Source organism: Vigna radiata, chromosome 5 (genome assembly GCF_000741045.1).
Source record: "Vigna radiata var. radiata cultivar VC1973A chromosome 5, Vradiata_ver6, whole genome shotgun sequence".
In the NCBI taxonomy this organism is placed as follows: Eukaryota; Viridiplantae; Streptophyta; class Magnoliopsida; order Fabales; family Fabaceae; genus Vigna; species Vigna radiata.
Window position 1 is genome coordinate 26667453 of NC_028355.1, and position 15231 is coordinate 26682683.

General features: G+C 30.4%; 1 protein-coding gene across 2 annotated transcripts; it reads right to left on the reverse strand.

The window, feature by feature from the left end:
- Window positions 1-1040: 1040 nt before the first annotated feature.
- LOC106760545 (CSC1-like protein At3g54510) lies at window positions 1041-11995 on the reverse strand. 2 transcript variants are annotated; one of them, XM_014643968.2, is made up of 10 exons: window positions 11469-11995; window positions 7011-7151; window positions 6391-6454; window positions 6007-6219; window positions 5536-5736; window positions 5129-5427; window positions 4443-4722; window positions 3937-4215; window positions 3042-3275; window positions 1041-1390 (listed from the first exon to the last, which is right to left on the reverse strand). In XM_014643968.2, exons 1-10 carry the CDS (start codon window positions 11753-11755, stop codon window positions 1238-1240), a joined length of 2151 nt encoding a protein of 716 aa, XP_014499454.1. In that variant the 5' UTR covers window positions 11756-11995; the 3' UTR covers window positions 1041-1237. The 2 variants fall into 2 exon arrangements, with proteins under 2 accessions (XP_014499454.1, XP_022636966.1); XM_022781245.1 differs by having other exon boundaries at window positions 11439-11995.
- Window positions 11996-15231: the final 3236 nt, after the last annotated feature.

Below are 15231 nucleotides of genomic sequence, written 5' to 3' on the forward strand. Positions count from 1 at the left end.
TAAATTTTTTTATTATTTTAAAAATTTATATTCATGTTTGAAGGTAATTTAATTTTCACAATCACTTAGTTATGTTGTTGTTGAATTAACAGTATCGACACATTAATGGTTACGACACATTAATGGTTCGTATACTATATTTATAAAAATGAGAAATGATTCTTTTCATATGTCTAAATTTTTTATATTTATTTGATACTATTTTTATTTATTTTTTATTTTTATTTTTTTGAAAAACTACAAAATTTTACATTTTTTAGATTATTTTATCCTTTATATTCTGTGTCAAATAAATATAAAAGTGTACCATGATATTATTATTCCTAAATATCTCATCTAGATTATCCTACTTAATTCAAAAGTAATGAAATTATACGACAAAATTATTAAAGGTTATGTATCAAATGCACTTAAGTTTGTTTTGAAACATTAGTTTCAATACAAAAGAATTTTAAAATTACCTAAAATTTAATTAATCCTCAAAATTTTATGTTTTGTGATTTGTTTTTCCTGTCTCTTCTGGCATCAAGTTCTACATAAAACTTATTTCAAAACTATCTAATTGTATTGTCTTTAAAAAGTTACAATATTTAAAACTTTTATTCAATCTTGTTGAAAATCTTAACCATAAATTAAATTTAAAATATAAAATCTTACGTATAAAATCAATTTACAATATGTAAACATAAATCTTATTTTATAAATAAACTTTATAAAATTAAACTAAACTTAAAATTTTCTCCTTTATAAATAAGTTTTATAAAATTACATTAAACTTAAAATTTTCTCCTTAATAATATAAGAGTGATAAATTTGTTATCTATTACATCTATTATTCTATCTATTATCAAACCACTTAAAACTTCACCTTAAGTTTATCATATCTCATTTCTTCCACTCCAAGAATGTTGACAAATAAGTCAATTATTAATATTTAAATAAAATAAATTGATATTATAACTTAGAAGCAAACTAAAATAAAATAATTAGTATTTTTTCAGAAGCATATTAAATAAAAACTAAAACTACAAACTCTCACAAAAGGAAATAAAATAAAATATTAGAAACAAGTGTAATAGCTAAAATTTAAAAAGCAAAGGGAAGATGTAATGCACGGATTCCTACAAATTTCCCTCAGATTCCTTGAATTGACAATGCCCTTTCTTCTGCACTTCCTCATATTCCTTGATTGTGGTTTTTTCTACTGAAAATAAATAAAACATAAATGCAAAATGAATTATGAGGAAGAAACCAATGGTGTGGAGCTGGATTCTGATGCCATGAAATTCACCGGTCGTAAACCTGGTGGACAATAGGCATTCATTGCATTCTCACAATGTAACTCCAATAGTCCACATTTCTCATCAAGTTCATCATTTTCAGCAGCATCCTAAACGAAACATAAACACAGTTTCACCAAGATATAGCAACACAAAATATCTCTGTATAGGAATAGATAGATATGCACATCATAATCATACATGAAACCATAGGCTTCAAATTTATTCAGACTTTGTTATCATAAGGGTCTTTCTAACTTGTGTCATTGACAAAATTGTTACCAATTTTGGGTCATTCATATATATATAATAAATCATTAAATGTGTTAGTGTCATTATATTTTATTAATCAACTTTATAAAATAATCTAATTAAGAAAAGATGACTAAGAATATATTTGTCATGAAAAGTATATTGTGTAGAGACTAACAATAATTTTAAGGTTTAATAGGTTCAGAGGTCCCTATATTTGGGGGTTTGTTTCAATTGGGTCCTCCAATTTTGAAAGTGATCAATTAGGTCCCTAATTTTGTCAATTTGAATCAATAAAAGTCTTTCCATTGAATGCAGTTAACGCCGTGAAGTTTTTGAACATGTGGCACGCTCAGGTGGCACGGTTTCACGTGCATAGGTGGATTATAAAAGGATGAAATCCCTTTTAATTTAGGGATTTCACCTTCAAATACACCCTTTTAATTTAGGGATTTCACCCTTTTATAATCCACCTATGCACTTGAAACGATGCCACCTGAAAGCGTCAGCGTGCCACATGTTCAAGAACTTCACGGCATTAACTGCATTTAACATAAAGACTTTTATTGATTCAAATTGACAAAATTAGGGACCTAATTGATCACTTCAAAAATTGGAGGACCCAATTGAAACAAACCTCCAAATATAGGGACCTCCGAACCTATTAAACCTAATTTTAATTTGCTGAAGAGACCAAATTATAATTATTAAAACTAAAGAAAAGTAAGCATTAGAAGTTATATAAGGGGCTATGGTCCCCATTTGTGAACACATGATTCGTTCCTATTCTTTTATCTATATCCCCATGAGCAGAGAAACTATTGAAGAAACCTAAGGTGCTTTACAGAAGAAAAATCAGATACAAACACAGGTTGATTCCTTGATTGTTTCCAATGGGTCTTCTAAAGGATATTGGGAACTACATATGTTCAGAAAATTTATTACTCATTAATTGTTAATCTATGAATCAAATTCTAACAAAAATAGGTTAAGAAATCAATAATTGAAAGTGGTTTTTGTCTAAGTCTAATGGGTTTATATTTTTACCTAAGGGGGTTTTCATTGTGGAGATAAGTCTTACCACATATAAGTCATTTACCACCACTTTTAACCAAAAAGCTTAAGGTTCTAAAGGAATTAGTAAGAGTGTATATATATATATATATATATATATATATATATATATATGATTTTAGTCTAAATGACATAAGACATTTGATGCTACTTTTAACCCAAAATCTTAAGACAGAGACAATGAACTTATGGATCTTTCATCTTATATAACGTTTAACTTTGTTTTTTTATTCACTGTCAAACTTACGCTTAGATTATTCCTAACAAAGTCACAACAACAATGCATTAGAAACCACAGAGATGCATGATAACAACTTTTTAATAGTTTGATTCTCTTAACCATGTCTTATTAACCATGTCTTAAGTTACTGGTTAGCATTGTCTTATTTTTAACCATATAGACTTGTCCTCATTAATAATTGTTAGTAACTTTACCAGGAGAGAATAATGGTGGAAGGAAGGGAGAAAACGCATCTTGCAGTACTCATTGAACATCAATGTGAACATGATTAATGGAATGGTTGAAATAGAAGCAGCTGGTTTTAACTTCAGTCCAAATAAACCAATCATGGTTATCTGCATGAGAATGATTGCAAGGAGAATGTAGTGATGAATGTACGGCCAATATTGTCCACATGTTTGGTAAGTAGTTTCATACACATCTTGAATCTGCAAAGTTAAGTTTTGCACGTCTTTAAGACAGTATTCATGGAAGACAAAATGGAAAATACCTAAATATGTGTGTGAATTGGATATTTGTCCATGCAAGTGGGTGCCTTTTCAGAATTCAGCATCAAAAAGGAAATATGACTGCAAAATCTAACTTACAATAATGATATTTCTTGAGTACAGAATAATAATGTAGTAGAAGCATCAAGTATCAACCGTTGCATATATATAGTGTCGATTGCCAACTTGCATGATACAATCTAAATCTAATCTTAGAGGCATTGTTTCTAATGTTAACAATTTGATGGGTCTATTTCATATAGGGAGTTCATTAAGGAGAGATTTTATATATTTGTGACTTGAGTTTAACCTATATAAGGTATTAATACAATTTTTAATCCAAAATCTTAAGACATTGAATTTATGGGTCTTTCATCTTATACTGTATATACTTTTATCATCTTTACTTTTATCATCTTTACTTTTATCATCTTTACCTGACGTGAAACTTAAACTCACACTTGAATATTCCCAACACAATTTAAACTAACACAAGATCACATAGTAAAGTATCTTAAACAGACCAAGTCTTTTAGTGTGCCTATGAATTTGTATTATAAAACACATGAAATGAGTGTTTGCAGATACTGAGAAAACTCACTTGGTTGACAAAGACGACATAGCCCAAACAGAAGTAGACGATAAGAAACGGTAGCAACAATGGTGCCACTACTGCATACACTGTGCCGATTAGAATTGAGAGAGAGACTAAAGGGATTATTCTAAAGTAAGGAAATGAATAAAGGTAAGGACTTGTCTCTCTTTGAGAGCCATAAACACAAGACTTCAAAATATCCCAAATTAGCATGCCAGGCTGGAGAACCTCCAAAGAAAAACCAGAGAGACCATCTGTCAAGATGTATGTCACAAAGAAATCTGCCTACATTGGGTACAGAAGAAAGAAATCAAACTCATTAGAGGACTATCCAAATGTAACAAAAATAGGCATCCAAATGAATTTTTGAAATTTGGGAAACCAAAATTGGATTCACACCAAGTCTAAGATGTTAAAAACATAATTTAGCCTAAAATAGTTCTTGAAAATGTGGCTCAGTTATTGATTCAGAACTATTATGAAGATTAGCAGAAATGAAGTAACATACTTACTTGGGCAGAGACAGCTCCGGCAAGATGAGTTGGAATGGCTTTGGGTTGAGTAATAAATTCTCCAATTAAATCAAGAAGGGATCCTGATAACACACTCCAGAAGAACACATTTCCAACCAGAAAGTAGAAAACCATGTTGCAGGCTTTCATCTCCTCCTTACTTCTTGCAATACATCCAGCTATTTTAGCCATAGCAAACATTGTAAAAGGCACAATATATATAAATGCTTTGAGTACAACACTTGGAAGAAAACCAGTCACTATAGAGCTTAGTCCGGGTCTGATGAATGGACAATTTGTTCTCAGTCAGAAAAAGATAAGAAACAAATACTCTATATTCTACGTTAGGAACTAATCAATATATTACAAAGCATATGATATCAAACTTAAACAAGGAGATGTTCGCTTGCATAAAAGCTTATTTGTGAAAACTCTTTCTTCTTTTTTATAATGAGAAAAACCTTGCAATCTCTCTATCATAAGGACCAAATTGATTTACTTTTATATTAATTGATTGAGTAGTCACAGGAAAATTTATCATAAAGATTTTGGAAGTGTTTTGCTTAAAGTAACGCTACAAAACTGTAAAACTTGACAAGATGTAGCCATACAATATAATGAAATATTCAAGCAAATGTGGTATTTTGTTAATTATCAGAAGGGAAAGAACTAGTTATGATTCTCACATGAGCTGCACAGCCGTGGCCGGAGGAAACCATTTTTTAAGTTTCTCATATTTTGCTATTCCTTGAACAGCAGTAACTGGAATGGCAAAGAAAACTGTAAGAAGAGATGCTGCAATTACAACGCCTAGTCTATAGAGTGGAACTACTCTGTAGGATACTCTCATATTCCTCCATGAAACATCCCTTGGTTCTGGAGCAAGTTCAGTGATCCAAAGAAGTGGATGAGAATGCTGTTGCAAATGAGCAGCTGCTGCAGCACCCGAACGCGACTTGAATATTACAAAAGCAACAGGCAACTCCTAATATATGAGACAATTAAAGATACTTTATTTTCAGCTTTTGTGTAACCACACAATGAATACAACCTTCATAGATAACTTTTACTTTCATTTTCAATGAAGCAATACCTTTCTCTGGAGCATGTCTCTGCATTGTAACTGATGGATCTTGTGACTAAGGGCTTGAAGCTTTTCCTCGAGCAAATCAGAATCAGCTTTTGAAGTCTCTCCATGTAATAAACCCAAGAGTGATGACCTATTCTTACTTTTGTTGGCTATACAACTCTTTCTCATGTCCTCTATTTTTCTTGAAAGGGACTTTGCATGGCTCTACATGTGACAATATACGTTAGAGGATCCATTACGCACGAAAAGTTCAAACTGAATTTGTTCTCTTTGATGCTTTGAACAAGTACAAAATACTATTTTTCTGCCATATTAAGGAGCATCTCAAATACTATTTTTTACACAATATCTTTATCCAATGCTCATGATTAGTCCATAGCATAATAAGGATAAATTACAATGAAGCAATGCATAAATATCATATTTAAGAAATCAAAATTGTAAATTGTGACAGTGCATGACAACATGCCTTACCACCGATTCCTCAAGTTCTTCAGTTTTGTACAGCATTTGGTAGGAACGGTAAGTGTTTGGATAATGTCTCCTGAAGAAATGATCAACGCAACAGTCACGAGCCTTGTGTTCAATGCATAATGGAATTTCACGAACTAGCACAGTAAATTGATCAGGCCTATTTTTTAACTTTTGAATTTGCTGAATCCTTCTAATCAAAATTTCATTGTATTCCTGGTTTTGCATAAAGGAAATAATAATGTTAACTTGACCAAACATTAAATTTGCTGAGTATCACTACTTTTCTAACACTATTGGAGCATTATTGTTTGTGAGAGGTAAACCATTCTTCCAATAAGTCTTTTCATGCAATAATGGAAATAGTTATCGAACAGAGAACTTCACCTTGTATAGTAGGAACATCCCGTAAAAAGATATAAAACACAAGCAAGCAAAGTGCACCCAAAGCCTGTTAGAAAATCATGAAACAGATCATTTTTAATGCTATCACCTAAATGTGAGTCAGAATTACATTTGGTCTAAATGATAAAGGCTATAACACGATCAGAAAATGAGCATACAACAATCAAAATCATGACCTGTTACCTAGTCCAGGATTGAAGATTATTAAAAGAGATTTGACAATCAATGGAAGAGGAAAAGATTGCAGGGCACCACAACCGTTAACCTATTGCACAATGAAGTAAATATATTGAAGGGAAAATCACATGAGGAAAAAGAATTGTTGAATAATAAATATATTAAAGGTATGATCTGTTAACAAAATTTAACATTTTATTCTCAAATATTCTATTTGATTTTCATTAATGACATTCTTTTCATAAAAAAAGTCATGGTTTTGTCAACATTGCTTTGATTCAAACCCCTAAACTTGTGGTTAGAGATTCAAAATTAACGTGCCCAATTCACAAAAACCATTTCTTTTAGACTTCCATAATAGGGGAGTGAGAAATCTAAGTACATAAACTCTACCAAACAGATGAAATCTTCCAAAACAACCTCACCTATTTGAACCTATTTTAACATTAGATATTGTGAAAGAATCCATTGTAAAGTAACTCCCATTTTGAACCTCCTGGGCACCATAATTGACAGGGAGAAGAACCATCAACCCAACAAGAGAACACACAGCGAAAAACTTAATGCTGCAAACACAAAAAAATAAGTAAATATAAACATAAGAATAAAATAGTAAAATTAAGAAAAATACAATAATGGCAGTGTTATTATTACAGTGCAGCAACAGGAATGTTAAACATACCGTACAAAACTCCTTTAAGAAAATTAAGGTAATTTGTTATTCCATAAGATAAACCTCTTTTCTTTCTCATTTTACAAATCAAAATACTAGTCTTTGAGCGTGACCTTCTATCAATTTTAATGCAGAACTTGCAGATGACAAAATTAGAAATTATAGTATACCTCAACTTTATTTTTTGATTTTTTTCATTCATGGACTCGTTAAACTTTGGAAGAAATTCCCAGTTCGATTATTGAAAAACTCACTGATCCAATTTACTTTTCTTATGTTACAAGTGCAAGATATGTAATCCATAATCCTAACATTCACTTGATGAAAAGACTAAGATATCAAGGATCTACACAATTAGTTTATACTTTTTTCTAGGATCAGTGTTATCTTAAGGGATAAATTTTGGTAATCACTCTTGTTCTTATTTCTTAAAAAAAAAAAACCAGTATGATAATATTTGGTCACTTGTTAGTTGTTATCCTACTCAAAAAAAGAGGAAAAGCTGAAGAATTTTATTTTGGGCAATAACAAATAGCAAAATGTTTTGGTTCACTGAACTTCTTCAAAATTTTAAGGAGGATTATAGCTAGAAGTTGATTTAGTGAGTAAAAAATGTTAAACTTACAAGTATATAGAGAAATTGTTTGGAATCTAACTGGGAGCCCAACTCCCACATTAGATAGAAATGAGAAAGTAAAAAACTATATAAAGGTGAAAGACCCATTAATCTATTGTCTTAAGCTTTTGGGTAGAGAGTAGTGTCAATCCCTTATATGATTGGGTTTATATCTCATTGATATTTGAATCTGACAATTGACTCAACCAATAGTAAATTGAACATAGTTGTTAGATGTTTTTGATTGTGATGCTTCTTCATAATCAATATTGTAAGCTATCTTGGCGCAATAGATATAGTTTCCTTTCTTTACTTTAAGTTTAATGAAATTCTTCCTTGATAGAGATATATGGCAATACTAACAAGCGTGGGGTTCAAAAAATAAGAAAAAAAAACAAAGTTGAATGTCATTTCATCAAGAGTTGATTCTGGATGAACTGAATGTGTTTCTAGTATCTAGAAAAGTTTAGAATGCAGTTATAAGTATACAATTTGCAAAGGTCAGGAGGTTATTCACTAACTAGGAGTGGTGAAAATACTCATCCAGTATAAGGTAGCTCAATTGGAGTAAACCAATATAAAAATATCTATGCAATTATCTCTCTCTTCTCTAAATGCTTCTCTTATAAAACTTGCAACTGTGTTTTTTATTTCTAAATACAAGAACATTATGCACTAAACGATTAATCTTCAACAAAGGAAGTTCTTATGAACTATGTAGTATACATTATGAATAGCACGAAACAACTATCTTTTATAATTACTTATTAGGTCGACTGTCTAAGTGTTTATCATAAAAACTTAAAACTCGACAACGTGCTATATTAGAATGGTTGTAAAAAGAATTTTTCCATTAACACTATTCAACCCCCCCCCCCCCTGTTTTTCAGGTACTTCAAGATCTTATTAGTGTTATGTCTCCCCAACGAACCTCCTCCTTGATAAACCTAACAAGTGTTATCAAAGTCGATGATTAGTCTTAGTGACCGGCACAAACGAGTACAATATGGTCTCTGTATTAAAAGTCTTCTTCCTAGCAAGGATTTAAGGTAAATGTGTCTTGTTAAGATAAACAACACTACAAGAATGTGTACTCGTGGTTAGGAATGCTTCTTAGGAATGCTTCTGCTGGAAAGGGAATGTACCAATGTTGAAGGGACTCACCCTTGAGAAGGAGATTGTTGAGAATCCAAGTGTGAGTCTGAGCTTCACATTGGGTAGAAATGAGAAAGTGGAACACCATATAAAGGTGAAGACTCATGTCTTAAGGTTTTAGGTTGAGAATGGTATCAATCTCTTATGTGGTTGGACTAAAATCTCATTGGTGTTGTGTCTCCTTAATGACACCCTCCCTTAATAAACCTAACAGAGGACGGGTAAGACAACATTTTATCAAGGGTGGGAAAAAATGGGTGAGTTGAATTGCAGCCTCCATCATAAAGTCTATAATCATTGCTGGGAAATATTGCTCATTAAGTTAGAATTGTCCATCTCTCACCAAACAATCCATTGCAAGTTCCTATATGTCTTCTCAATTTCATCAATTATTTGACCTCTACTTCAGGCGCATTCATTTCTTCTTCAAACACATTCAATTTTTCTTTCCTAACATCTTCATTCACCTTTTACTCCACAATCTTTTCTTGTCCTGCCTCTTCACCCACCATTTCTCCACTCTACATATCAATGAAGTTAATTATTTTAGCCAGACTAGAAACATGTTGAACATATATATCAACTTCTTCATTATTAGTCTTTGTGTAGTTAACGAAGTATATTGTTTCTCTATAATCACTCAATAATCTCAAATTTGTTGTGTAATGTTTGTTTTGAACACTTTCACCAAAGTTTTTCATTGTCACCATATTTGAACTCTTTAATTATTTCTAATGCTTCAAAGTATGACCATAGATTAAGATAGATTCCTTTAACTCTATGTAATTTACACCAACATATATCATTCCCTTATTGTTTTTCGAATTTGCCCTATGATGAGAAATAATATTCAATCCCATATTGAAATCTACATTATAAATCACGACTCAAACTCAAACAACCATCCATAACCCAAAATACACACACTCATTATTGCACAGAAAATAAAACCAATTCACAAACTAAACTCACTTAGATAAATCACGATTTAGTTAATCAAACACCTACCTTTGAACACGAACTCCAGAAATTATAGTTTTTCTCGTCTTTGTTAATTCTAGCAAAAATTCTACATGTCTTTTCTTATTCGTTTAAACACTAAACTCTAATTTCAATTTAATTTGAAACTTGAAGGACGTAAATATAAGCTATTTCATTTTTCATAAGTGTTTTGAAGATGTCGAACATCGTTGGTCATATAAAAAAAATTAACTAACATTAATCATAGAAGATTAAATCCATGACTTTCTATCAATATAAACAAAATTGAAACAAAATTTAAAAAATAAACAAAAACCAAAATCACTTTTAAAGATGAAAATTTATTTAACTCTAAAATATACTTTAATTTCATTACATTCATAACTATATTTAATAAAATCTTATATTTTTTTCATCTTCAATTACTAAAAAAATTACATTTTAATTAATTATTATTAAATATTCAATATCTTTTATATAAATTTGTTCACAAATAGTATTATACGAATTTTATTATAATTTATTACTAAAAAAATTCATTTTAACAATTAATTTTTCAATGTTTATAATTTTACACTTCAAAATTATAATTTTAATCTTTTAATTATAGTTATAATTTTTTAATTATTGTTTATCATTTTTACCTTAGTCAATTTTCTAATGTCAACTATATTTTTTATAATTATTTTAAATAATTTCAAAACATATTTAAGATTTTTAAAATTATTTATCATCGCATAACAAAAGAATAAATAAATTAACTAAACTTTATATCAAATTTTTTAATCATCAATAATAATATTTATTTTATTTAAATTATTCTATTATATTTTAGTCATATTTAGAATTATAATTATACTTTTTACTGATTTTTTATATTTTTTTAAGAAAAATAATTAACAAAAGTTTAATTCTAAATAATATTTTAAAATCAAATTCACCTTAATTATGTTACCTTCCTTCTCTAAAATGAATAAAAAATTAACTTTTATATCTTTAATCAATTATTTTGAATTTACTTTTTTCAACTATTAATTTTATTTTATTTTTAGTTATGTATTTTTTATACCTAGTTTTTAATAAAAATCCTACAAATAATTAAAAAAAAAAACAAAACTTATGAAATCTTACTAGCAATTGACATAACTAGATAAGCGAATCAGGGACAAAAATTAAAGAATACCGGATTTCTATCCTTTACAATGAATTAGTTCATCTTGAAAAATAAATGCTAAATTGTTTTTTAAAAGAAATGAAAAAAGAAAATGTATGGTTATAGTCTGAAATTTGCTATATTTCACTAGAATACAAGTTAAACACATAAATGTGTTAATGAATGGCAGTTTGAATAGACGGAAGAAACACGCACTAAACAAAAGCTAAAAATAGAGGGAAGAACGAAAGAAGAGAAAGTGTATGTGAAAAAACCTGAGAGAGGAAGTGGGAAGATGAACTGACCCGAATTTGAAGAGTCTGATGATAACAAGAGAATCGAGGCCATGAGCGTCGAGGATCTGAGCTTCGGTCACACTGAACGCGCGGAAAACCCAAGAGAGCGAGGGAAGGAAACGGCGCAGAGGCGAGGAAGGAAAGTGAACGGGAATTTGACGGCGGTGAGAGAGAGGGCGAGCGTAGTAGACGGAAGCATTGGAAGGCTGCTTCTTGAGAACGGAGAAGAGCGAGAGAATGAGTAAGGCCAACCCTATGTTTATGGCTGCAGAAGCCAAAAGACTCTGAGGATTCATCTTCCAACCCAAGCTATTACTTATTTGCAATTTAATTTTGTAAAGAAAGAAGAAATCGTGAATGAAAATTGGTGAGAAAGAAGAAGGTGTGAGTGTAATTGTAGTTGGTTGCGTGGCACAGCTGAAGCGAGGACGAGTAATGTAACTCACTCTGTCAGTGTTTGCATGCACATTCGGTGCCACCTAACCTTTTTCATGTACCTCTGCAGTTCTTCTATCAATTGATGGGACCCCTGTATCTCTATTATTATTATTATTATTATTTAGGATAATGATACTTTGACATCTGAAATTTTTTTTATACCAGATGGTTCACCTGTTTTAAAAAATAAAATGATAGAATAATATGAATTTATTGTGGAGTTCAAAACAAGTGGTTCTCTTTTGGTGCTAAAAGTTAATCTAAACTATCCAGTTATTTGTACATTGCTATCACTTTCTTTTCTGCACCATTACTTTAAAGAAGAACGTTTCTTTTGGGATGAACTTCAATATAAATGTGTTCTTAAATGATGATGAACTTCAATATAAATGTGTTCTTAAATGATAATTAATGAATTTTATTCAATAAAATTGGTTAAAAATAAACTGTGAAATTCAAAACAAGTGACGATTCAAAGATGTCTTCCTCGTATTAAAAGTTAGCCTAAACTACCCACTTATTTGTATATTAATCTCAGGTCTGTTATTACACATTGAATCTACATCATTATCTCATTTTATTTTTTAAAACATGTGGATCATCCAGAATGTGACACGTGACGGTGTCAAAAATTTGTCACATTCTAGGTGTCAAAGTATCATTATCCTATTATTTAATACAATTAGTTTATTAATTTTCTTATTTAAGGTGATGAATTAATACCGAGAATGATATTTAGACAACATTTTTTTATAACATTTGAACATTGATTACGTTTCAATATGTGATTGGTCAAAAATTACTCTATAATGATATTTATGATTATTATTATTGATTCTGGAGTAATTTTTTATCATTCACATATTAACATATAATCAATTTCAAATATTATAAAAAAAATATCATCTAATTATCCACTTAATATTAACAATGTAAAGCATATGTAAAAGGAATTTAATGATACTGTATCTGTAGTACATATATCCTTCCATATACTTCGCTTTTATGGTATAAGAATATATTATTGGCTTTTTTATAATATAAGAATACATTAGGAACGAATGGCGGTTAAAATAATTTTTATAATAAGCATTTATTACGTTAATTATGTTAGCTTTAAAATTAACGTATTATTAAAAAAATTGATTAACTAAAAACTACTTAATTATATAAATTAGATTCATCCACTTAAAAAAGTTTATAAAGTTTTAAAAAAAAAAGTTTATAGATATATATAAATAATATAATGAAGTAAATAATTATTTTTATTATTACAATTTATATAATTTATATTATTATATGACATATTTGGTAAACTCAAGTATTAAAGTATTTTTTGTAGATATATTTTCTCGATTTAAAAGAGACGTAGATCTAAAATATTTTAATTGAAAAATGTGAAGTTGGAAGGAGAATCTTTCTTGATTAGAAATCACATCCAAGTTTTGAAATATTTCGATTTGAAAGTAAAGAATTTTTGCTGGAAGAAGTTTGAATAGTCTTCACAAAATGATTTCAGAATATTGACATCCACGTGGAACCGAGATGTAATCTGCGAAGAAAAAGATATATAGTGTTTAAGAGTAAGATGACAAATACAAGAGAGTTTAAAAATCCCTTTAGTGAAATGGTTATGCTAATAGCAATGCAAAAGGATTTCCTTGTCATTTCGATCTTAAGTTGTCATCCTTACCATTTCATTCTCAAAGTTCTCATTCTCGAAGTTCTCATACTTTTCATCTTAGTCTATGGTGGCTTAATACATTTTAGTCTATGGTGACTTAGTACATCTCAACTTATGTTGGCTTGTTACATCTCAACTTATGTTAACTTGATACATTTCAGTCTATGGTGGCTTAGTACATCTCAGTCTGTGGTGGCTTAGTACATCTCAACCTATGGTGGCTTAGTACAAATAAGCCTATGTTGGCCTGATACAACTCAATCTATAATGTCCTAAAATATAATGGCTTAAGATAGTTTGAAACATCCCAACCTATGATCGAATTCTTTTAACAAGGCACATAATCAATGCAATCAAAGGTTTCACCCATGTATTGAACTCTTTTTAAAACTTTCTTAACACAGAAAACTCTACAAACCTTCTTAGTTCCATGTTGCCTATTTAGACATTCCTGGTTGAACTTTCAAGCAGTTCCCCATTGCCTACGTAAGTGGTCCTCGTTGAACCTTTCAAGCATTTCCTTACACCTATCTAGGCGAATCTAATTGAACATTTCACGTAGTTTCCTACTGCCTACCTAGGCATTACTGGTTGGACCTTTTAAGCAGTTCCCTATCTCCTACTTAGGCGGTATTGGTTGAACATTTCAAGCAATTCCATGTTGTGTACTTAGGCAATCCTAGTTGAATCTTTCAAGTAGTTCCTTGCCACCTACTTAGATGGTTCTAATTGAACCTTTCAAATAGTACCCTACTACCTACCTTGACAGTCCTAATCAAACCTTTCAAGTAGTTCCTTGCCGCTTACCTAGTTGTTCTTAGTTGAACCTTTCAAGCAGTTTCCTACCGCCTACCTATGTGATCTTCGTTGAACCTTTCTAGCAGTTTCTTATTGCTTACCTAAGTGGTCTTAGTTGAACCTTTCAAGTAATTCCTTACCGCCTACCTAGGCGATCCTAGTTGAATGTTTGCATGTTTGGACAAAAATCAAGATGATAGGGTGAATTGGTTTTTGTTCTTTAAAATTATTTTTCTTCTCATTTTTTAAACTTACTTAATAGATAATATCAATAACAATAAAAAGTGTAGAGAAAGAGAGATTTGCACAAGTAGTTTTATGCTGGTTCGGATCAACAGATCCTATGTCCAGTTGCTAATCTCTATAACAAGAGATTAATGATTCACTAAAAACAAACCAAAACTTACAATCACAAAGATAAAAGTTAAGGTTTAGAATACACCTTTCTTGAAGTCACAAGAGATGAAACTTACTTCCCTTGAATAGTCACATCAAGTTCCTCTATGCCACCTAGTATGACTGAACAACGTGACTGATCAGGCACAACATGGTCTGATTATCAATGATAACGACTCATTAAGCTCTTAATCCATATTAGACTGTTATTGGATTGTCATCAGATCGACAAAAAGTAAAGGCTCATCCCAACTACTATAAATAATGGTACTAGGTATGACTTTGCATGATCATCATACACATAATATACATAGTTTGTTGTGCTAACTGAACTACCATAATACTAATTTAAGCGTCAAAATGTCTCCTACAAGAAACTTCCGAGATGAGTGACAAAAGTGGAGAATGTTATAACCCCCTATAATATTTTTCTATTATTAATATCCTTTCTTTAAC